This window comes from Callorhinus ursinus, unplaced genomic scaffold (assembly GCF_003265705.2).
Source record: "Callorhinus ursinus isolate GAN/ISIS: 27379988/994484 unplaced genomic scaffold, GSC_fseal_2.0 scaffold1, whole genome shotgun sequence".
NCBI lineage: Eukaryota > Metazoa > Chordata > Mammalia > Carnivora > Otariidae > Callorhinus > Callorhinus ursinus.
In genome coordinates, this window is record NW_027397063.1 from 118,057,235 (window position 1) to 118,082,207 (window position 24,973).

Sequence of the window (24,973 nt, forward strand, 5' to 3'; positions counted from 1 at the left end):
ACAAGAGAGCCAAGAATACTCAATGGGGAAGACACAATCTCTTCAATAAGTGGTGCTGGGAAAACTGGATATCCGTGAAAGAATGAAACTAGACCCATTTCTTAAATCCACTTACAAAAATTAACCTGAGATGGATTTAAGACTTAAATGTAAGACTGAAAACTATAAAGCTCCTAGAAGAAAACGTAGGGAAAAACCTCCTTGACATGGGTCTTGGCAATGACTTTTTGGATAGGACATTTAAAGCACAAGCAAAAAATTAAAAAATAAATAAGTGGGACTCCATCAAACTAAAAAGTTTCTGCACAGCAAAGGAAATCATCAACAAAAGGAAAGACAACTTACTGAATGGGAAAAAAAAATTTGTAAACCATGTATCTGGTAAGAGGTTAATAATGAAATTATATAAAGAGCTCACACAACTCAATAGCAAAAAACAAAGAGTTCAACTAAAATTGGGCAAAAGTGGGGAAGTGGGGCTCCCAATCTTTCAAGGCCATCACTTCCCAATGGCCTTTGACCCTGCCGAGGGTCACAGACAGGACATAGGGTGCTGTACTCTGGCATGGGAACAGGGGAGGCTGTGGCAGCTTCAGCCTTGGGGTTCCAGGCCCCTGTCCTACAGATACTCAGCATGCAGTGGCTCATTTCCAGTGACCCAGCACCATATCCCACTAGCACTTCAAGAAGATGTCTCATGAAGAACAGGCATTTGGTTTAACAAAGTCAAAATGTCAACCGGCCAGACAAGGGCATATCCAAGGAGAGATCATATCTGCTTTCTGGTCTACTTGAAGACTTCTTGTCCTGACAGGGGACCGTATCAGCCCTGGCACTGCCACCTCAGTGTTCCTGGGGACAGAGCACCCTTTCTAAGGAAGGACTTCACTTTGGAGATAAGACCACTCAGAGAAAGGTCCCTGCTCACAAACTGCAAAACGTTAGATCTGTAAGGGTAATATGCCAGCTGTAGTCATCATGCCCCACCAGCTCTGATGGAGATGTGTATGTGTTATTGCTTCATCACGTAGACTATGAAACAGGTGACTTTGCTTTCCTGAGGAGTAATATCAAATCTCCGTTATTGTTTGACATACCCTTGCCTTTTTTTTTTAAATTTTATTTATTTAAGTAATCTCTACACCCAATGTGGGGCTTGAACTTATGACCCCTTAGATCAAGAGTCACAAGCTCTTCCAACTGAACCAGTCAGGTGCCCCATTCTTGCCTCTTGAGAAGAAAATCCTATTACGGCTGCTGCTGGCACCCTCACGCTGGCATCACCTGTTCCTCAAAGGGCCCCTGCAAATTCATTTGTAATAATTGGTAAACTTGAATCTGACACTAACAGATTTGGATCACATAGTTCTGTGCAGATAGAGTACTAACAATTAGTTTCCCTTCTAGAAATGTTAAAATCGCTCATTTCTTTATCTTTAATAGCCGAAGTACTACGTTGATTTCCGCATTTTTAAAAAAACATGTTTTTTGGAGAGAGAGAGAGAGAGAGAGAGAGAGCACATCTGTGTGTACACGCATTAGTGGGGGGAGGGGCAGAGGGAGAGGGAGGGAGAGAATCTTAAGCAGGCTCCACGCCCAGTGTGGAGCCCGACTTGGGGCTCCATCTCATGACCCTGAGATCATCACCTGAGCTGAAATCAAGAGTCAGACTCTTAACCAACTGAGCCACCGAGGCACCCCGGTTTCTGCAATTAAAAAAAAATATATATATTCAACCTTGGAAGCAGTGTAAATATCTGATAATAACTAAATTAGCAAATTATAATATAAAAAAATAGGCAAAAGGCCTGAATAGACATTTTTCCAAAGAAAGCAGATGAGTGGCCAACAGGTTCATTAAATGATACTCAACATCATTAATTGTTAAGGAAACCACAGTAAGATATCACCTCACACCTGTTAGAATGGCTAGCATCAAAAAGACGAAATAAATGCTGGTGAGGATGCGGAGAAAAGGGAACCCTTATGCACTGCTGGTGGGAATGCAAACTGGTGCAGCCACCATGGAAAATAGTATGGAGGTTCCTCAAAAAGTTAAAAATAGAACTACCATATGATCCAGCAAAACCACTTCTGGGACAATATTTGAAGGAAATGAAAACACTATGTCAAGGAGATCTCTGCACCCCATATCCATAGCAGCATTAGTTACAATAGTCAAGACATGGAAGCAGCCTAAGTGTCCTTGGACAGATGCATGGATAAAGAAGTTGGGATATATACAGATACACACACACATATACCCAGAGGAATATTATTTGGCCATAAAAAGCAGGAAGGTCTGTCATTTGCAACAACATGGGTGGACTTTAAGGGCATTATGCTAAGTGAAATGAGGCACACAAAGAAAAACAATGTATGATCTCAGTTGTTTGTGGAATCCTAAAAAACAAACTCCTAGAAAAAGAGATCAGATCTATGGTTAGCAGAGGTGGGAGGGGGTAGATTGGAGGAAGGTGGTCAAAAGATACAAACTTCGAGTTGGAAGATAAGTAAGTACCAGGGATGTTTCTGTACAGCATGATGACTGACCGCAGCTAACACTGCTGTCTGGTACCTATGAAAGTTAAGAGAGTAAACCCCAAGAGTTCCCAGCACAAGGAAACAATGTATTTTTCTTTTTCTTTTTCTGTATCTAAAGGAGATGATGGATGGTAACTGATGGTGGTACTCATTATACACCTTAAACTTGCACAGTGCTGAACATCAATCACAGTTCAATACATCTGGGGGGAAAAAAAAAGAATATCTGTGGGGTATTTAGAGATCATCAGAAACCAGCATGGGACTTATTTGATGATTCTTGAAAACCCACAGAGATTAGATCTGGATGTCTATTTCCATGCCTTCTATAATAAACTGAATTCTATGAAGGTGTCCCGGGAACTGCAATGTGATACAAGGTGTCCCGGGAACTGCAATGTGATGTTTTGCTTTGTTTTTCCTTTTATGGCTCCCCAGGGAGACAGTAAGCCCACCTGGGCAGAAACTGTCTCCTGTTTACTGCTGTCCTCAAAGTCCAGCAAAATGTCTGGGTGCCAGGAGGTGCTCAGAAGTGTGTGGATGACGGTGAAGGTGAGTTTGCTCCCGGTCTGAAAGCCGGCAAACGGACGTTCTAGCAATCTCCCTGGGTGTTTACACTGTGTGCTCCAGAGGCGAGGCCAGAGGCCCGTGGCATTACCTGGTCTGGAAACAGAGCGCGTCTGTGCTTTTGGAGGAGCCCCGTGGAAGCCCTTCTCTGGTCCGCTCCAGAACAAATGCTCTGTCCTTGACACCAACAGGAGCAGTAAGCTCCCCTGCCACCTGCCAGCAAGCTGCTGCCAGGGTGTAATTTTACCGGCTGTTGTGGGGGGAAGCCCGAGCTCAATAAGGCCCTGGCGGAATCAGGGGCCAGCAGCGCCTTTTCTTACCTGTTAATGAAGCCTCATTAGAAACAGCAAGACACCGTGCTGAGAACTGGAAGCCCCAGTCTGCACTGGCTCTCCCTGCCAAAGGATGATTAACTTAATGATTTATGGCAGATGCTCTTTGAGATTAGGGGGAGGAGGAGACGGGGCGTGTGCCGCCCCGCGCAGCATGCTGCCTGGTGGAAACGCGGGATGTTGTGCGGATCTGTTCTCCCCTCCCTGCAATAGCTGAAACAGTTCTGGAAAACGCATGGCCATTCAGACCCAGAAGTACCTCCTTTTGACAGCTGACGTTTTGGGGCCCCCCAGCTGTGTTTAGGTTAGGGGTTTAGGTCTTGGCTGGGGGGGCAGAAAATTAATTGTAACAAGTAAGAAAGGAAAGAAACAAGACCTCAGTTGGCCACCCATCTATTTTCTTTGGAAAGATGGCTATTCAGACCTCAGTGCATCCAGCATAGCTCGCCCATGCACGCTCTCTTCCAGGGAGGCCCTTGTACCCATTGCTCCCACAGAGGGCACCCAGGAACGCGCAACTGTGCAGGGATTGGTGCTTTGCCGAGATGTAGCATCAGGTGGTGCCTTGACTATTTCTGTGCCTCAGACCACAAACAGAATTATGTAAAGGTGTGGTGCGAGCTGTAAATAGCTGTCCTGCCCACATGACTTATTAATACAATCCCTTTGATCCTAGAAGCCATAAAGCGAAGTCAGTTGGTGAAATGTCAACCAGGAGACCCCACTTCTTGCCTTCTCTTCTAAGCGTTCTTAAGGGTAAAGAAGGTTTCTTTGTTTATGTCCGCTTTGGCTCTTTGGAACCCCAGGGGTGGGGGCAGGGTGTCTTTGAATGTGCCCATATTGGACACATCCCCCTGTCTGGATTAGCCACTTAGGAGGACAGACTCAGTGTGGATATTTTGGTCTGTAATTCTGTGTGGCAGGTGGACTAACAGAAGCTTGAGGGAAGAATTAAGAAATTAAGGCTGGGCTTTGTGTGTGTGGTTTTGGAGACACTGAGAGCCTGTGGTAGGACACAGGTGGTGGTTTCAGTTTTAATCAGAAGGCAGGGGAGACTTGCCTGGGTAGGTGGCAGATTCACAAACTATATTTGGCTGGGCTAGGCCCTGAGAAGGCTGGGGGAAGGATCCTGGAAAAAAATTCTGAGGCTGCCAGTGGGGTAGGCAACCACAACCTAATTAATGCCCCTCCCCACGACTTGAATTGAAGTACCGTTTAAACTGATTGAGAGATGCTCTGCCATCGCAGTGAAATGTGTGAGTCTGCACGAATATGCCTGTGCAGAGTGCATTAGAGAGATCTGAACGCTCTGTGATGCTTGTGATCATGATATATTCAACAAAGCACCATGCCAGTCCGCTGTCTAGCAAGAGTGTTGTTTTTGCCCCCAAACTGTGGCAGTCTTACATGCCATGAGCACAAGTCTTGCCTAAGCCGCATGTTTACGTCCATAAACCCAAGAGCAGCTGACCCCTGGATGACGAGGTAGATGGCGTCATGTTCAAGGACCCCTGCAGAAACCATTAAGAATGGCTCTGGGAGCAAAAGCCAGGCAGGTAAAGCGATATCCATCTTCACCTGACAGTGGGTTGAACAAGGTGGGCAGACTGGAAGCCACACACAAAGCATTTATTTGGAGAGGGACATGGGAGGTTGATCAAGCTATAGACTATTTAAATTAAGGCAGAAGTACCCTCTCCACTTCCAGGATGCTTTTCAGACTAAGCTGAATCAACCAGGGAATCCAGCAAGGAATGCAGCTCGGGAGGGTAGGGTGGTGGTGAGAGTCTAGGCGATGCGGGGGAAACTCCTCTAGGAACTTCACTGGTCTTGGTGAGGGAGGCAGCATTTTCTTCGTGAAAAGAGAAGTTCCTTCATTCGCTGAAACAAACAAAAAACACAAGTGAGAGAAGTCGTAGATGATGAAAATTAGTAAAGAGATCACAGTGGGAGTACAGGAAAGGCAAGAGTCTCATGAAAAGAATTTGGCCTTTGGAACAAGGCAGTTTGGGTTTCAAACCCCTATTCCATGGTTTTTAGCTGTGTGACCTTGGGCAAATGACTTCAGCTCTCTGAGGCTTTGTCTCCTGTCTATAAAATGGGGAGAATGATGTCATCCTGGCAGAGTTTTGGGGAGAAATGAAGATAAAGAGCTTAAGACTGAGCTGGCATCTAGTGGGCACTCACTAATGGAGTTCTTATATTCTTGAAGTAAATTCAGCCTAACTCATTACTTTTTGTACATGTTTAAAACAATTTTATGTATTTATTCAGATGTTCATGAGCATGTGAAAAAACGAGCTTTGTTAGGAACATCTAGCTTTTATAATCAGCAGAAATCAATCCAATAAAAAGTCGGAAAGGAGATGGATGACATATTCTGTATTGGAAAAGAGGGGAGGATTCGGTTGCTTCTATAGAGTTCTCTTGCCTTCAGAAGAAAAATGATACACAGCACCTTGGAGAAGCCAGGAAACCTGGGCTCCAGTCCCAGCTCTGCCTCCGCCTCCCCGTGTGATCACAAACACATCCTTTTCTGCTCTGGGCTTTTGTATTCTCTCTGAAATTGAGGGGTTGGATTATGTAATCACTAAGTTGTCTCTCAGAGCTGATATTCTATTCATTATTCAATGTATGTCTTGGAGGGGACTTTGGAGGGAAATATGAAGATACAGAATTATGAGAGACTAAAGCTTGGATTTCCTTAACAAGCTGGCAAGGAAGCAGAATCCCAAGACTTACACATATGCTCCTGGAATCCTTACCCATTAAAAAAAGACTGCATATGTACACATACCTATGTGCATGTGCATACACGTACATATATAGATGTATATATGCCATTCCTACCCCTTGCCTCTCTCTAGTATGGAGGCTGGAAAAGCTAAGTAATTGCTTTCCCAGCATCCCTTGCAGGGAGGTATGACCATGTGAGCATGTTATGGTCAATGAGATGTAAGGAAAAATCCACTGGAGGCCTTCGCAACATGTTTTTCCTTCAGTGATAAATGAAGAGAGCTGCCTCCCTCTTCCCTCCCCTTCTTCTTACCATGAATGAAGATACTATGTCTGGAGCTATGGTAGGCATTTGGCAACCATGGGTAATGAAATGAAGACAAAAAGCCCATGTATCAGGGATGGTATATCAGAAAGATGAAAGAGCTTGGGACCTTAATGAAATCGTTGAGGGGCCTAGACCACCTTATTTCTGGAACACTTAAATAAACATGGTTTGTGCCCTTGCCGCTCAAAGTGTGGCTTGTGAGCCAGCAGTTATAGGCATCATCTTGGAGTTTTGTTAGACTTGAAGAATTTCTGGCCTACCCCAGACCTAGTGAAGCAGAGTCTGCATTAAAAAAAAAAAGTCCCCAGGTTGTTCTCTGTATTTAAGAATCTGCTTTTTTGTTTGCCTCTTTTTTTCTTTGTTCATTTGTTCTTAAATTCTACCTATGAATGAAAAAACACTCCTAAAGACAGAGAGCAAACTGATGGTAACCAGAGGGGACGTTGGGGGGGATGGGGGAAACAGGTGCAGGGGATTAAGAGCACACTTATCTTGAGCACTGAATCATGTCTAGAGATGCTGAATCATTATATCATACACCTGAAACTAATATGATACTGCATGTTCATTATGGTTCAATAAAAAAATAAAATATGCTCAGGTTTTGGTGTTCTGAGTGAACGTTAAAGTTTCAGGAGCATTGGTTTGTAGCCCCATTAATGAGGGTCTATTACCCACAGCTGAAAGTACTCCTAACACACAGTATGTATGTCTTCGGTATGTCCAAACACATAGAAGTATGTCCATGTGTGTGTATGTGTATATCTGCAGAAGTGAATATACGAAGAGAAAAATCCTGCAAGGAAGACATGAACAGACATTTTTCCAAAGAAGACATCCAAATGGCCAACCGACACATGAAAAAGTGCTCAGCATCACTCGGCATCAGGGAAATACAAATTAAAACCTCAATGAGATACCACCTCACACCAGTCAGAATGGCTAAAATTAAGAAGTCAGGAAACGAAAGATGTTGGCGAGGATGTGGAGAAAGAGGAACCCTCCTACACTGTTGGTGGGAATGCAAGCTGGTGCAACCACTCTGGAAAACATAGGGAAGTTCCTCAAAAAGTTGAAAATAGAGCTACCGTACGACCCAGCAATTGCACTACTGGGCATTTACCCCAAAGATACAAATGTAGTGATCCAAAGGGGCATGTGCAGCTCAATGTTTATAGCAGCAATGTCTACAATAGACAAACTGTGGAAAGAGCCCAGATGTCCATCGATGGATGAATGGATAAAGAAGGTGTGGTATACACACACAATGGAATACTACTCAGTCATCAAAAAAATGAAATCTTGCCATTTGCCATGACATGGATGGAACTAGAGGGTATTTTGTTAAGCGAAATAAGTCAATCAGAGAAAGACAATTATCACAGGATATCACTGATACGTGGAATTTAAGAAACATGACAGAGGATCATAGGGGAAGAGAGGAAAAAATAAAGCAAGATGAAACCAGAGAGGGAGACAAACCATAAGAGACTCTTAATCATAGGAAACAAACTGAGGGTTGCTGGAGGGGAGGGACATGGAGGGAAGGGGTAACTGGGTGATGGGTATTGAGGGCACCCGATGTAATGAGCACTGGGTGTTATATAAGACTGATGAATCACAGCCCTCTACCTCTGAAACCAATAATACAATATATGTTAATTAATTGAATTTAAATTGAAAAGAATACATTTGAAAAAAAAATCTGCAAGGACACAGGCTGTCGGAGTGCGTGTGCGCGCGTGTGTGTGTTGGGCAGTTTGAGGGTGATTTCTCCTTCTTACCTTAGTTGCTTCTATAGTGTTTGAAAAACTTCTAATTTCGAACCCATGAGTATGTAGGGCTGTCACAGGAATGCGGGGCGAGGAGAGGCTTACCCGCTCTCCTCCCTGTCCAGCAGGGCGTGGTAGGACGCCACGTCCCTCTGCAGCTGGGCCTTGCGCGCCCGCAGATGCTCTCGAGCCTCCTGCTGCTGCCCCGCCTCCCAGCGCATCTCCCTGAGCTCCGCCTCCAGCCTGCTGACCACGGCGCCCAGGCTCTGGAGCTCGATGTCGTGCCAGTGCTTGGCGTCGTGCAACGTGTTCTCCAGGCCTCGTTTCTGCCAAAGAGAGAACGCGGTCCACACCCGAGGCCGCAGGCAGTGCCCTCGAAGAGGGAGGTGGGCACAGCTGTGGGACGGGCTGCGCTGGGCCTGGGCTGTCCGTTACTCCAAGGACAATGGCCTCGCTGGCTTACGGGGGGTAATGATGAATCCCCCTCCGGAGGCCAGACTCTTGTTTAGTCTAATTGACTGATGTTTCTGATGAGGGGGCGCGAGGAGGAAGACAGAGAAAAGGGGAAGGCGGCGAGGGAGAAAGATGAAGTATACTGATGAGAGAGAATGAAAGAGTGAGAAAGATAATGGTAGAAAAAATGAGAGTGAGAAATTGACATACACACAAGGGGAGGCAGTTTGCAGGTGTTTTTTTTCAAACAAATCTTGCTCTCCGAACTGCCTCTGGGCCTTTTTGCTCATGATTTCTCACTCCCTGGGGGATCCTTTCCTCCTCCACTGCTGAAACCCCTTCCATCATTCAGTTAAAATGCCTTCTCCTCCAGCACGCTTGCCCAGATTGCCGGAGTTAGAATGAATGTCTCTGGCCTTTATACACTCAGCAGGTTTTTCTTTAGTGTGTTAGTAGCACACCTTGGCTAATGCCTCTTCCCCTTGCTGCCCCTTCCCTGTGGGCTCCCCACTGCCCCGTCCTGAGCCCGTTTCTCTCTGAGCCATGCTTCCTGCGCCTGCGTTGGTTGGTCTCTGCCACGCTTATGATTTTAGTTGTCTCTCTCCTGATGACTCTTGCATTGATGTTTCCAGGACAGACCTCTCCCCCCGAGCATAAACCTGCTACTGAATTTCTTCCTGGAAATGTATACAATCCAAGGGCACCTCAAATCAACGTGTCCACAATGGAGCCACTGGCTTCTTTTGGAACCTGTTTACCTCTCCTATCTGTACTTCCGCTGGTGAGTTCGCATGGACTAGACACCCAGCAAAGGCATGTCCCTCATCTTCCTCCCCTCCCTGATTCAATTATCATGAAGTCCTGCCTCTTATATGTTCTGGAAAGTTTTCACATTTATGCCCTCTCTCCCCCAGTAACCAGTGCCCAGGATCGATGCTTATCACTGGTACCCTGGGGTAACCTCAGTAGCTTGTAGCTCATCTCTTGGTCTCTAGTTCCTCCTGCCTCTGCATTCTCCACATAGCAGCCACTGTGCTCTGTCGAAAGTCTGAATCTGGATTTGTATCTCCCCTTCCTTCTCACCTGGATCATTCCTACTCATCCTCAAGTCCAAGCTTAGGGGTCACCTCCCCCAGGAAGACTTCCTTGATTGTCTCTTGTCCTTTCCCCCACCAGTCCGGGTTAAGGGCCCCTCCTTTGGGTTTCCATGATTGCCCAAGTACATGCATGCCCTTAAACTTGTAATAGTGGGCTGAGCTTGTTAGGGGCATGTTTCTTCTACCAGACGGTAAACTCTTGAGAGCAGAAAGGAAGTTTCTGTAACTCCCATGATAAGACAGGAGGTGGCACAGAGTAGGTGCTCAAACAGGTGTGTTGCCCAGGATGACAGCACTTGTATTATGGTTACACTTATTGCCCTACCTGTCTCCCCATTAGACTGCAAATCTCATCTTCCCATATAGCAAGCCTTGCAGACTGTAGGGCTGACCAATAAACACCTTTAAAAAACTGTGTGCATCTATCTTTAACATTTTTTAATAGTTGTCATCATGGTGCACCTATAATTTAGCATCTGGCTTTTTTATGACACATAACAACAGATAAATATCTTTTCAAATTGGAGTAAAATCTCAATAATACAACTTTCTGTACCCTGCCCCTAGGAGGAGATTTTTCATACCCTTTTGATTACTGTGGTTGAAATGGAAGATTCTTGGTCATGATGCCCTCTTGAATCATGGCTCCTGTTAAGCAGGGGCCACCATATCATCTTATTTAAACCATCTTAATTCCATAGGATATAAGAATATTGAGTCAGATTCCCATCCTAGGTACACTTACAGGTGGCAAAAAATGTGACTAGTAGAAAAAAAATCTGGATCAGTATCTGGTCTAGGATTATTATTTTGGTGAGATCTGAAAACCCCTCTATGGCAATGAAGATGCAGAAATGGTCACCTGCACTTTGAGAATCACTTGTTCCAAATTCTCTGGGTTTTCCTCCTTTGTTCATCAGGAAATTGCTTGGTTTGTAGGGTTTAGTGTTGACATTGGACCTGTAACAGCTGTGATTTGGAAAAAACTTTCATGGAATCACGTTTGGATCATCGGTCTACAGTTTTCGCTCCATGGTCACAGGTGACTTCTCCATGTGACCTGAGGTTTTCTTTGATGACTTAGGAACCATTGCCCAATGTAGGTTCGTGGAAATGACTATCAGAGGTCCTCTGTCTCTTCTGTCCCATCCTCAGAGTCCTGGTCCAGCTTCCCCCCCTAAGTCCCTGACATCCTGGCCTGGTTCTCACAGACACGCTTGGGCTCGAGTGATGGCCATCAGGCCACTGCCGCCCATCTCCCAGCTCCAGCCCCCACAGCAACACAACACAACACAACACAACAACAAGCACACTTATTCCCCAGTTTCTAGTGATTTGAAGGGACTTCCTTGAATTGCTAAGCCCTCCAGAGAGTAAAAATAGTGACCTTATGTGATTTCTGGCCTTGAGCTGCATTCCTGATTTGAGTTGATGGAACACAGGACTCAGTAGGTTTTAAGCACCATTACTGGTCCCTGACTGCCAATACAAACAGTGCCTTGCTGGCAAAGGGGGCTGCAAGCGCCACCAGCTCACCTGTCTGAGGTTTATATGAGCTGTGGGGCCCTGTGTGTGTGTGCAGGCTGCTCTGACCGACGATAATAGGGATGGCTGGATGGACTGAGCTGTCCATTTGAAAGCTGCAGAAAGGTGTGCTTCTTATTCCAGCTCTCTGGGCTCCTAACCTCGCCTGTAAGGCCCAGGGACCAGAGCTCTGATCTACCAGCTAGCAGGGGACAGAGGCAGCCTGTCCTGGGTCCCAAGCACAGCCAGCATGTCACTACTCCTAAGTCTTCTGGTTGGGCGTGTGAATTTTCTTTTGATTGGTTCCAGTAGGCAGGGCCATGGGGTTTAAGTGAGGTGATCAGATGATGCCAACTTGGGATTGCTATACCAGGGGTTATAATAATAATTTTACAGTGATAACCAGTAATAGATACCATTTATTGACTGCTCACTCTGTGCCAGGCGCTGTCCTAAGGGCTTGACCTGCATCGTTTCATCAATCATCCCCGTGACTTTATGAGGTAAATTCTGTTCAGTCTGGTGGCAGATCACATTTCCAAAGGCAGCTGCAATCCCTGTCTCTGTCCCACGTGTTCTTTCTCTAGGTGGCCTTGCCACTGCCTCATCAAGAGGTGGCATTTCTTTCTCCTCTTGTGGGATCTGAGATGGCCCGTGACTGCTAAGACCAACAGAGTTCTGTATAAGTGATATTAAGGGACTTTTAAGCCCAGGTGTTAAGAGGCCTGGTAGCTTCTGTGCTGGCGCTCTGAGGAAAGCCGGATACCACGTCAGAAGTCCGACTACATGACTGCCGTGATTTGAGGAAATCAAAGCTAGCCACCTGGACAGGCCCCATGGAGGGAGAAAAAGAGATGCACAGCTGAGGCACCACACATGTGAGCAGAAGCCACCATTCTTGGATGGTCTGGCCCCAGCAGATGCCGCAGCTGTCTCTGCTGGACTCTGCCTAAATTGAACACATTTTTTACTGTTGTCTTAAGCCACCAACATGGCAGATACATATGATAACCCAAAGAGATCCTCACTTCGCAAGTGAGAAAACAGAATCTTAGAGACTTCACTGCACTAATGAGTAGAGGAGTCAAAATTCCAGATTCCAGACTGAGTGTCAATCCCCAATTCCAGAAGCCCACTGTGGCCTAGTAGAGAAATAGAGGCAGAAGGGCTTGGCCCCTCCACTTGTTACTCCCGTTCATGCGTAAACCCCTGAACCACAGTTTGCTCTTCTGCAAAATGGGATGTCAGTCCCAGCCCCCCGCACTTCTCAGTGTTTCTATGAGGGTCCAATGAGAGAATGCAGGTGATCATGCTCTCATGACTATTAGCATCTCTTTGGAGAAATTACATTTTGGACACTCATCAAGGGCTTTGGGGACATGAAACAAATTAGACATGGTCTCTGCCCTGAAGAAGTTAATGTGATGTCAGGGGATGAGCTGATATAACCATATAAACCAAAGGGCTCTGAATGCAAATGGGTGGCAGGTGGAGAGATCACCCCACCTGTGGGAGTCAGGATCTAGTCTTTTCACTGGGTGTAGCACTTGCATATCTTCTACCTCACCTGTGCCAAGGGTGTGAGGATAGGTAGAGGTGGGCAGAGTTGGGGGGAGGGGTCTCCTTCCAGCCATGGGAAGAACATGTCCAGAGGCTCAAGTGTAGGAGAGCAAAGGGTGAGTTCTAGGCATTTCCCTTCCTGCGGAATCTGGGCTGGTCTGTGAATGAAGCCCAAGCACGGGGTGATGCTGGAAGGTCTGGTGAAGGAAGGCTTTCTGTTTTACCCCCAGGCAATCTCAGGGGGGAGGCACACTGAAAATGCAGAAGAGAGGGGACAGTAGATAGAGGAATGTCCCAGATGGGGCAACAGTAGACAGGGGAAGTTTACTGAAGGGAGGAGAGAGTGAATAAAACTTCAGAGACATTTTGAGGTTGGAAACAGAAGACAGAAGATCTCATGTTTGGGGACTAAAATCTTACCTGCAGAATGGTGCAGGTGACAGCATCTGCGAAGGACAGAGGTGAGGGCAGGCTGGCGCTCGCTGAGAATGGAGGCTGCTAGGAGCAACTGCTCTGGGAGCACAGCACCCTCTGCTGTGTTCAGTCATTTGGTGGAACCCAATCTGGTCATGAGCTTTTAGAGGACAGGAACCATCCACTTCATGTTTACATCCCTGGGACCTACCTCACAGAGGGCTTAGCACACAGTAGGCAGCCAGTATATGTGTGGCTAAGTAATGGGCCACCTCCATCCAGATACAATTCTTCCAGGCTTTTCTGATGATGTGGGGTTGAGTGTATGTCCAATATTTTGCCTGCACTTTTTTTTTTTTAGGATTTTATTTATTTATTTGACAGAGTGAGAGAGCACAAGCAAGCAGGGGGAGCAGGAGTGGGAGAGGGAGAAGCAAGCTCCCCCCTGAGCAGGGAGCCCGATGCAGGGCTCGATCCCAGGACCCTAAGATCATGACCTGAGTCGAAGGCAGACACTTAACTGACTGAGCCACGCAGGCATCCCTGCCTGGCACTTTTTATCACTGGAAGAAGGCAATTTTGGCAGCCACAAGGACATCTGGGGAATAAATGGCAGCCCCTTAACCAGGCTTAAAGGGACTTGGGCAAAAGGCAGCACTCCTAGTATTAGGACCAAAGGTTATGGCAGGGGAATAAAACAGATGAGTATAAAATTCACATAACTGTAAATAATGCAATGTCTTTCAGAAAATTTTTAAGCTAAAGTAGCATTATTTTAGGCTGTAGTTTCCTGATTTTTCTCACCTCAAATCCTTTTCTCACATCCCCTCGCACTGACCCCGATCCCATCACAGAATGTGTGGGAGAGCAGTGGCAACGAGACGTGTGTCATGTTGTGCTTGCCATGCTGTGGCAAGACTAACATCTCCCTGAGCTGACTGGGCAGCGTGTGACCTTGTTGGCCAAAGGACGATGGACCCAAGGGAACTGAAGACACGTGAAGGAGGAGAACTGGGGTGATGGAATGATCTTGGCCACGGGAACTGAAAACATTGTTTCTGAGGGAACCAACTAGAATAAATCCTTGAGCTAACTTGATGGTAGGCTAAGACTGCATTGGGAGGTAGGGCTGCCGGTTTGGTGATGGAACAGATCTGGGTGGCAAAATTGAGATGAGGAGGGTGTATGGGGAGTGGTAGAAGAAAGGGGCACTAGTGATAGTATTGGAACTTTCCCAAGGCTTGAAGCTGGTGGGAGACAGGGGCTCCTTGGGCCTCGGTGGAGTCTAGACCCACCTCATCTGCACAAGGATTACATGAACCATCCCCTCATGCACTCCAGTGTGGACAACACACTTGTTCAAATCAGTATACATGACCCCCGCAGGGGGCATCGAGGAGGAGCTGTGGGCTTGGTACCCTAATAACTTCAGTTCACCCCAGAGAGCAGAGGATGAATTGCTAAATTATTAATAATTATTTTAATCACTACTACTAATAAATAATGCAAGAGACCTTCCCACAAACCCCAGTGAGTCTGAGGCGCTTCCTAGTCTTAGTTCGGGGTTCCGCAGAAGCAGAGCCTAAGGGAGGGATCCTGGTACATGTAAATAATTAAGGGGTTGCTCTCAAGAAAAGGGGAGCAAGGAAAGCAGGATAGGGCAGAGGAAGGCGCTAAGTCAGGAGGAGTCTCCATTGGAATCTGGTACAGCCTGATCCCACAGAGAGCCTGCGAGTGTGAATTACAGGGTTAAAGCCATTCCACTTGGAAGAAAGTGGGCTGGGCTTTTAAACCCCACGTCAGCAAGTCATTGGCTGAGGGCTAGAGGAGGCGGGCCTAACCGCGCAGGCCAGGTGTCCACTGTTTGGCTGAGGCCCATTCTCTGGACAAGTGGGGCATCTGGGGGTGTAAGCAGCCGACACTCACAGTGGTGGCCTGGTGTCGGGTATTTCGGTGGGGCATTAACAGCGTTCACTATACCGGTTGTGGTTCGGTATCAGCTGACCCTTTCCGGCCTCAAGACTCAACATGCTGGGAGGTGGGAATCTCTTGCGAACTCCGACCCAGATGACTACAGCTCAACATTTGAGAGTAAAAATTGACGTAAGAAATGCCGGGGCTCTTCCCAGCCCACTCACCAGGGCCCGCAAGGATTCCGTCTCGGCCTGGAGGCTCTGGACCCGGCACGAAGTGTTGTGCAGCTCCAGCCTGAGGGCAGCGGCCAGCTTGTCTTCCTGCGTCTGCGCCCTGCGGGCCACCTCTGCCTGTTGCTGTGGAGGGCCGGGTCTCCGCGTGAGCAGGGGAGCGTGGACAGCCCAAACCCCGCCTTCCCTCTCGCCCTTCCCAGGGACCGCTCCACTGCCTCTGACTCAGAGCAAACAACTGGCAGATGGAAAAATCCCATTTTTTCCACAGGCGCCCCCACCAATTTGTATACAAGCGTTTATTTAGTTTGAACATAGAGTGCATGCAAGTAGAATACAATTCAAAAGCTTTTTCTGAAGGATTTATAGGAGAAAGTCTCCTTCTGTCCCTATGCTTTAATTACCCAGTTCTTCTGTTTCCAGTTTCTTATACCTCCTTCCAGAAATATTTCATATATTTATAAGTAAATATATATGATCATCCTCTCCTTGCCTTGGTACTTAATATAGCTTAGAAAATATTCTCTACCAGTATATATAGATCAGTTACATTCTTTTCAATGGCTCCATAGTATTGCCTTGTTGGAAGTACCGTAATTATTTAGAAGCCCTGCACTGATGAGCGCTTAGATTGTTTCCAGTCTTCGCCTGTTACAAACAATGGTGTAAAGAATAACCCTACAACCCTCATTGTCCACACATGGGAGTATCTCTGAGGGGTAAATCCCTGCAGTGGGACTGCTGAGTCAAAGGGTATGCATTTCTCATTTTGATGGATGTTGCCAAATTGCCTTTCAGAGAACTCGTAACCCGTTCCAATACTGTCAGGCAGTGCCGATTGCCCCACACCTTCTTCAGATGAGGAACTATCCAACTTGGTCTGAGAGACCCCGTTTCCTTGTAAAAACCAGTCTGGCCACAATTGTGAACACAGGGGGAAGGTCTGTGTTTCACAATTTCTCCCTCAGCAAGGACATAGTCTGATTCTTTCTCATCCTTTCAGGGGATAGGTCATTGCCACTCTTTCTCTTTGCTGGAGAAAGGGGAAAAACTAGAGATCACTTTCATTCATCTTTGGTACAGTCTGACGCATGTCTCTAAGCCAGAGATATGGGAGGAAAAAAAACCTGTTTTCTCTCCTAGTTTACTGGCTGTCTGGATTGACCATTTTTACTACATATGAATACTTATTTATAGGGTTATGCAAAAATAGTCCAATTTAACTGACTAAGAAAACCCAGGTCAAAGGGCTCATATCTCAGGTGTAGTTCTTCCTGTGTGAGAGCTAGAAAGAGGTCAACAAAAATGTCCATTGAAAGTCTGGGATCAGCTTAAGGAGAATGGAAGCTGTGGGCCCAGCTCTGACTGGTCAGTCCATGGCTGTGTGTCCCTGGACCATCATTCAGCCTCTCTGAGCCCCAGCCCCTGTCCACGGAAAGCAAATGACAGTGAGTGGAGTACCTATAAGGCTTCCATCAGGTTATACATGCGGAAACTTTTAGAACCTTAAAAGCATGCAAATAGTGACTGCATATATTTTTCTATATGTAAAAAGTAATATTAGCCGAAAATGAGTTTGTAAAAGCCACTATAGGTTGGATACTACTGCTGATAACTAATACACGTTAAGCACTTATTTTGTGCCAAGCACTCCATTGATAGCGTTAAGTCCTTATTTCAGTTAATCTTCACGACTCTATGAAGCAAGTGTCATTGTTACTCTTATTTTACGTGAGGAAACCGAGGCACAGAGAGACTGAATTATTTACTGAAGATCGTATGGCCTATAAGGGACAGAGCTGGACTCCCTGCCGCGGCCAACGCCAGAACTGTGCTCTCAACCAGGTTTGAAAGCCACTGCTTCCGCCAATCCAAACCCCCGAAAGTGGAGCTGTCTTCCCCAAAGTGAAGGTGGACCCCTCTAAAACTTCCTCATGGTCTGTCAAGTCCTGCAGTGATGGGTCGCCCCGTTTCTCTCCCTGTCTTTGGGGTTGGGACTTGGCCCAGTGGGCTGTGTGGGTGGGTGGGCGGTGGGCGAGTGGGATTCCGGCAGACAGATGGAGCCGGGAGGTGCAGGTGCACAGAGCGGCCAGGGGGTCAGTCAGCAGCTGGAGCGCGCCTGAGAGCTCTCGAGAGCAGAGGGTTAAATTTTCAGGAAGTTTGTAAGCTGGTCGGTAAACACAGCTATTATTAAAAATTAAATTACATCCACTTACAATTAAGTTATATTAAAATGGTAACAAATACTCCAAACACATCACTTGCTAATTTATTTACATTTTATCATTATCTGTGCTATCAAAGTTATTTATATCGATGGTAGCTGTGCGGTAGAAATAACATTTAATGCTGAGCTTCTGAGCATCTCTTCCAAACTCTGTGCTTATTTACATCAAGTTAGGAGTTTGAAATCAGCTGTGGTGAGAGTTATTTACCTCATGGAAATTGGAAAACACTATAAATCAGGGATTGAATTGTTGTTTTGCTGACTGTCTAGACTTAAAGGGATGCAGAAAATGTTAATAAAGCAGATTAAACTTAAAACGGGTCATGTCTGTAGCTGTCGCCTTATGAATAGCAAAAAAATTAGAGGGAATATCTTTCCAGTATTTACAAACTATTATCTGATTTAAAAGAAGTTACTCATCATTGATGAAAGGACTCATTAAGGTTAATGGAAATATCAACCAAAATTCATATCAGAGCTATCCTCATTTATCACTGATGTGACTTTTTGCTTAATTGGATATTAATAATCAAGCATATTTTATAATCTGATTTTGTGACATTATTGTTGATGACAGAATTATAAAAACAGTTGGCAGATTTTGCAAGAAATAGCTAGTCACACTGAAGGTATAGGTGCAAATGGAAAAGCAAAGTATGTATTTTATCCTAAAATTTATGTTATCTCGAAAATTATATAAAGAAAATATCAACAGAAACTTCTATGTTCCTTTACGTGGTATTGTGAATCTGACTGGCACATAAATACACATGCTTACATTTGTCCTCGGAGAGCAGATATGAAGCATTACCAGCACGCCCTGGATAAGAAGCGGGCATGAGTGGAGTCAAGTCCCACTGAAGGCAAATTTCAAAGCCTAGGTGGTGGGTCTGGGATAAATCCGCTGGCCAAGGCTGTCACCACAGTTCCCCAGATGATCTGCGCTCCTCTCAACCCAGACAATGTGTGGTCTGTATTCAGAGGTACGCACTGGTCTCTGGGGGGATGAATGCTCTATTGGAGTATTACCCAAACATTCGACAAGCAGCATGGCTTTTCACATATCTGAATACTGACTCAAACAATTTTTATTTAAATCGATTCACTTTTTCTTTGTAAATAAATGTGTTTAAAATGGAAACTGTACATAAAGTCTCAAATTTTATGTGCATCAGGGTCATCTAGGGAGCTTGTGAAAATGCAGGTTCTGATTCAGGCGATCTGAGTGGGCCCAGGAATCTGCATTTAAAACTCCCATGTGATGCCTGGTCCATGGGAACAAAGTTCTAGATTGCTACAGAAACCAATAAAACTGTAAAACTGTATCACTGGTCATAGACAACAAATAGCTGAAAAATTAATAAAATTAAAATAAACCAATGTTATTATATTTGAGCAAATGTTGCCCACCATGTTGCTGAGTCCCAAAGCCTGCTTTGTCTTTGTTGAAACGTGAGACTGATGAGTATAAGAGAAGTGTTAATGACCTACTGGCACCAAATGGAAACTTTCTTATACAGCTTAATTACGATTGAAAGAGAAAAAAATGAATTTGATCACTATGGGATTGTCATTTTATATCATGCCTAATACCTTCTCAAATCAGCTTACAAGTGATATTTGCATTTCATCTGGGGACAGTCAACTGCTTTAACTCACCTAAATGTATTACCTGCTCTTCTCCAATGGCTTTTTAGAGTTATGCTTTCTGATTAATAATTACTTCTATTTCCATTTCAACCCAATGCCTTCAAGATTTCTCCTCACAGACCACAAAGCAGTTGTGTCATTCTAGACCCTGAGGATAGGAAGGTAGGACTGTGTTTGTTGCTCAGTGCAATTGCTAGGATGTGTAATGAGATTCAAATATATTGGTCCCCAGGCTTTCAAGCCAGCTTGAAATCTTGGCTCCTCTGTGCAGGGGCTAGGCTGCTGTGTTTGCACTCCATCTATATTTCTGGGACAGGAGAGCATATTGACACTTTGAAATAGGATAAAAAATTTCAAATAAAAAAATTTAAATTAAGTGCACATGGAAGATGGATGGGAGAGAAGCAAAGCGGCCTGCTTTGGAATAAGTCAGAGGAAGTATTTGAGAGTCCCACATGGAGGGGGAAAAGGGCCATCTCCAAACCCATCCCTCTGCTATGCAGGGGTGTTCTTAGCAGAACATGTGTCCAAGATGAGTGCTGAGAGGCTGAAATGGGTACTCTGCCTTTCTCCAGCAGTTGCTGTGTGGATTTCAGCCAGTCTGCTCGAGCTCTCTGTTTTGGCAGCTGGTGAACAAGAGCTTTAGAAGAGCCTTGCTCTGCTGCCGAGTACAGCTGACCGCCCTGCTCTGCAGTCTCTTAGACCTCACAGGATCGCAGTAACCTCATGATGTTCACTATCATGGAGAAACAGAAAGCAATGGATTCCTTGGGGATACAGGGGTTCCCCATCTTGTATCACAGAGGAATCTTATCCCACAGGGAGGGCACAGAATCACGGTTTGGGAAGATCATGACAAAGGTCTGGCGTAACCTTCTGGACCCTCAAGACAAAGGCCTCTCAACCTTACATTCCATGAGACAATGAATCAAGACTCCCCCGCACTCCATGTGATCTGCCCAGGACAACCTAGCTGTTCAGAGTCATGATTCTGGAATCAGAAAGCGTGGTCTGAATCTCAGCTCCACCACTTTGGAACCGTGTATTCTTGGGGAAGTGACTAACCTCTCCGTGCCTTAGCTCCTTCCTCTGTGAAATGGATATGATCACAATACCTAACTCATGGTGGGAAGGTGAAGGGAGAACAGGCCTGTCAGGGGCTTAGAACCTGGTCTGGGCACTTGGTACAGGCTTACTAAATGCTTTGCTGGTGCTGCTTTCAAGCGTGTTGTATTCTCTCTTGGAGGAGAATGGTCTTTCCCTCCGTTGCCTGCCACCTGCACTCAGCCAACCTCGCACTAGATTGTAGGTACCTTGTGTGCGGGGAACAACTTCTTACTGACGCCTCTGTTTGCCCTGGGGACCTAACATGGTGCTTTACACCTTGGGCATGCCCAACACATTTACTGAAGGTCCACAGTGTGTCCTAGGCACATGTTAGGGACTATGGAAATGGAGGGTCCATCAGCAATGGAATGAAATCTCACCTCCTTTTCATTAGGAGGATTAGATATCAGTATTATAATGACCATGGGGTATCATATAAATGTTATTTAGCTAAGGATAGCTGTGGACAAGCAGCGTCCACATCCCTGACCTACTCGAGCCAGATGTAGGATTTATTTGGGAGAAGGCTGGATGCCATCCGGTCTTCACCTGAGACATGAGTTCTCCTTAGTGGGAACTAAAAAGAAGTACATGTCTCACTCGGTGGAACTTCAGTGTTGGCAGGAGGGCTGGCCTGGCGAGGCTAAGCCAAGTGTCTCCTTGAATTGATTGACACAAGAACTGCCTGGCTATTGAAGCTGCTCACAAAAGGCTATGGGACCGATTCCCAGCCTCAGCGGAAGCTGCCCAAGGACACACCGAGGGACACCCGGCTTTGCGGACTTGCTGCCCCTTGGTCATAAGGAAGGGTACGCTGCTGAAGAAGGAGGTGGAAAAGGCTCAGCAGTGAGTGTGGTTCCAAAGAGAAAAATATGTTTTTCTTCTGAAGGTATTATTGGAGAAGTTTAAACGATAGTATTTTTCTTCTGGTTCATGGAGATCATCCCATTCCGAAGAAGGGACTCCTCTGCTCTGTCTCTTCTCAGAGACTGATTAAGTGTTGAACGCAAACCATACTACTTTAATTTCTCAGGGATTTGGGTTGTTTTATCTTTGCAAGTTATTTTAGAAGTACGGTCCCATCTTTGCAAGTTATTTTAGAAGTACGGTCCCTACCCTTTTCATGGGAAAGAATTACCATTGAGAAATACCAAAGATAGCTTTGAGATCTCAGAATCAGGTGGCCAGGAATGGCCAGGGACTTTGTGCCCACAGCCCCATGCACAAGGCCTGGCACCTGCTTTGTGCTTGACAAATGGAGTCTGAATGAGCGAGTGAGGGCAGATTTCTTGGTAGCATGTAGAGGTTACCGTGTTGGGGGATCCTCTATATAGACAGTCACTCAAGTATTGGTTGTCAACCAGTTGTGGGGTTGGAAACAGTTGTGGAGGCTGAGGGCCTGGGAGTGCCCTCTACAATATACATGTTGTACTGGGTAAGGGTAAGGAACAGGTGAAAGATAGGCAGGGCCTACCTCAATGTGACAGTCTCTTTAGTTTCCCTTTAAACAACTACTTTGATTCCCTTCATTCTGTCCCCCAGCTCTAACCAGCTTGGCTATGCTCCTATAACATACAGTGACGGGAACCCAATCCTGCCCTCCCAGCTCCTATAGTAACCCTGCCTTATCGGCTAACAGTATCTTTTGAGAGCCACCTGGAACTTTCATAACTTAAGTAGAAAGACAATTGACAAGCTGGGGATATATTTACAACTTATTGCAGGGAGAGCACTAATTTCTCTAGTGTACAAAGAGTCACTATAAACCAGTAATAAAAAGTCTAAGACCTAATAAAAATGGGCAAGGGATATGATCTGATAGTATACACAAGAACAAATATGGCTGGAATTCAGCATGTAAAAAGATGTTCCACCTTCCTTATAATATGAGAAATGCAAAATAAAACTGCACTGAAAAACCGTGTTCTACCTTTAATTTGGACAAGGATCACAAGGTATGAGAACTCACAGTATTGGTGAGGATGTGGGGAAATGGGCACTCTCAAACATTTCTGATGAGAACGTAAATTGTTACAACCTTTCCTGAGGGTAATTTGACAATATTTATCAAAATTACCAGTGTGCATAATTTTTGACCCTGCAATTCCACATCTTATGAATTTATCCAGCAGATATATTTCTATATTGGGAAATGACGGACATAAGTATTCTAATGTATAAAAGCAAAAGATTGGAAGCCACCTAAATATTGATCAGCAGGGCATTAAATAAATCCTGGGATATCCATTGCTAGAACAGGCATTTTTTTCTGTTGAGGGCCAGATAGTAAATATTTTAGGCTTAGCAGACCATATGGCCTCCATTGCAACTATTCCACTCTGCTGGTGTATGCAAATGCAGCCATAGACAATATGTAAGTGAATGAGCAAAGCTGGGTTTCAATAAAACTTATTTGTAAAAAACAGGCAGTGGGTGAGATTTGGCTTGTGGGTCATAGTTTGCTGCCCACTGTGGTATAATATCATGCCATCTAAAAAGCAGCATGTTCTGAATACTACTATTTGTGTAAAGAGAGAGAGAGAATATATACATATTTCCTTGGATGTGCATAAGGTATCTCTGAAAGGACTCATAGTAAAAGGATAACATTGACTGACCCTGTAGAAAAGAACTGGGCAGCTGGGACATGGGTTGGATGTCATTTTTCACTGATATCACTTTGTACATTTTGAACTTTGAAACAAATGAAGGTATTATATATTAAAAATGCTTACATAAAATCCAAGTAAATGAAAAATGAAATAAAAGTGAGCTGGGGCCTTTTTGCAAAGCTCTCCCTGTGACATACTAGAAAGGCTAGAGGACTCCCCTTCAGTGCTTGCAGTAAGCACACCAGAAGAGACCATGGCTTATTTCACTAAAGAGACATCAGGGATTATAGCCAACTCATCAACACACAGGGACCCCTAGATTACAGATGCTTTTAGGGGTTCTGCTCTTCCTATTCTCCTTGAAAGGAACTCTCCAGTTGGCTCTCGTGGTGATACCACATTGGGCCATCTTGTCATTTAGAGCCAGTGACCCCAGTTGACTAATAGAAACCCATTCCAATACAATTTCATATATTCTAGAAAATATTCACTCTTCTTTGTACAAGCAAGCAAAGAGAGGGTGTTGATATGGCAGGCTATATAAAATATTTGCCCTTTCAGGGGAAATTATTGTTTGTGGATGTGGATGATATGGAGACATGTTATCTAAGGTTCCTAATCTGTTCATGGTTAGATCTAGACCTATGTTGTCCAATATGGTAGCCACTAGCCACACGTAGCTATTTAGATAAAGATTCATAAATGTTAAATAAAATTAAAAGCTCAGTTTCTTAGCTGGATCAGGTGCATTCCCAGTGCTCAACAGTGCATGCGGCCAGTGGCTCCCATACTGGATAGCTGTGCAGACTACACAACAGTCCTATCCTCACAGAAACTGCTATTAGAGGACACTGCTCTAGTCAGTGGCTAATGTCTCTTCCAGTTCTAAGCCTATCAATAACCAGAAACCTCACGATTCATCTCCATCTGTTCACCTCTCTTCATGCTCAATTGTCTCCACAATCTGTCATCCTGGCTGTTTAAGGCATGATGGTTACAGCTCCTTTAAAGTTCCTGACCACGAATGCCTTGAACTGATCTGAGGCGAGTGCAGACCATTATCAGAAGAGACAGCATGGGTGCATTTGCTGTGGGGTTCCTGGCCCCTAGGGGCTACTGAAAGGAAGCTGAGTTCTCTCTTGTCGGCACCTCCTACCCCACCACACCAGCTGGTGCTGGTAATTGAATAAGCCTTTGGTTATTGTACACATCCTCCCACTTCGGTGAATAAGGGACAGAGAGGAGGCTTCCAGGAGTGAGGGTGTGGAGCCCTTCCCTGGGAGGAAGATCCCAGGGAGGAAGTTAAGAACACAAAACAGAGCTTGTCTTGCCTGCTACAGAATGGAAACATCTCAGCATAGGAATGCTAGGAAAGAGGTGAATGATAGAGGCTCTCCCATATTCCCCAAGGTGGCCTGTTAAGGTCTGTGGGTTGCAGACTGGGGAATATTCCGTGGGTAGCCAGGAGGTCTGGAGGGTGGGATGGCATGTTGTCTGTGGTTCCCCAAGCATCCCCAAATGCCTAGGGCTGGGTAACCACAACAAGCAGACAAGGGAGGGAGGGCCTGGAAGACCCTCCAGAAATTCTCTAGACAAAACTGACCCCACCCCCCCAAACATGGTATTATAGAACTTGAGAAGCTCCAAAAGCTAGACCACCAAAGTTCCCAATATCCATGGCCGAGACTGGAGAGAACCTAGCTCGAACCTCTTTATAAGCTTTTAATGACTTAAGAAGAGTTAGCAGATAACTTGGGAGCAGATGCCGATGGCATCCACCTCTATCCCTCAGGACCCTTTATCCCAGAACATGTGGTTCTCCCCACCCTTCCATTCCACTGCCAGATTCTACCCTTTGCCTGGGAGAGTTTTCTCTGAAGTCTTTGAAAGGTCACTCTGCTAGCAG

General features: G+C 45.4%; 1 protein-coding gene across 2 annotated transcripts in view; it reads right to left on the minus strand.

The window, feature by feature from the left end:
- Window positions 1–5,056: 5,056 nt before the first annotated feature.
- BFSP2 (beaded filament structural protein 2) overlaps window positions 5,057–24,973 on the minus strand; it is a 62,915-nt gene continuing 42,998 nt past the window's right edge. The window contains exons 5-7 of one of the 2 annotated variants that reach the window (XM_073883475.1): window positions 15,466–15,597; window positions 8,385–8,605; window positions 5,057–5,324 (exon numbers count right to left, since the gene is read on the minus strand). In XM_073883475.1, coding sequence (XP_073739576.1) covers window positions 5,318–5,324; window positions 8,385–8,605; window positions 15,466–15,597 — 360 coding nt within the window. In that variant the 3' untranslated portion in view covers window positions 5,057–5,317. Of the gene's footprint in view, window positions 5,325–8,380; window positions 8,606–15,465; window positions 15,598–24,973 lie in introns of those variants that run through there. The other variant, XM_025870519.1, reaches the window with a different exon arrangement.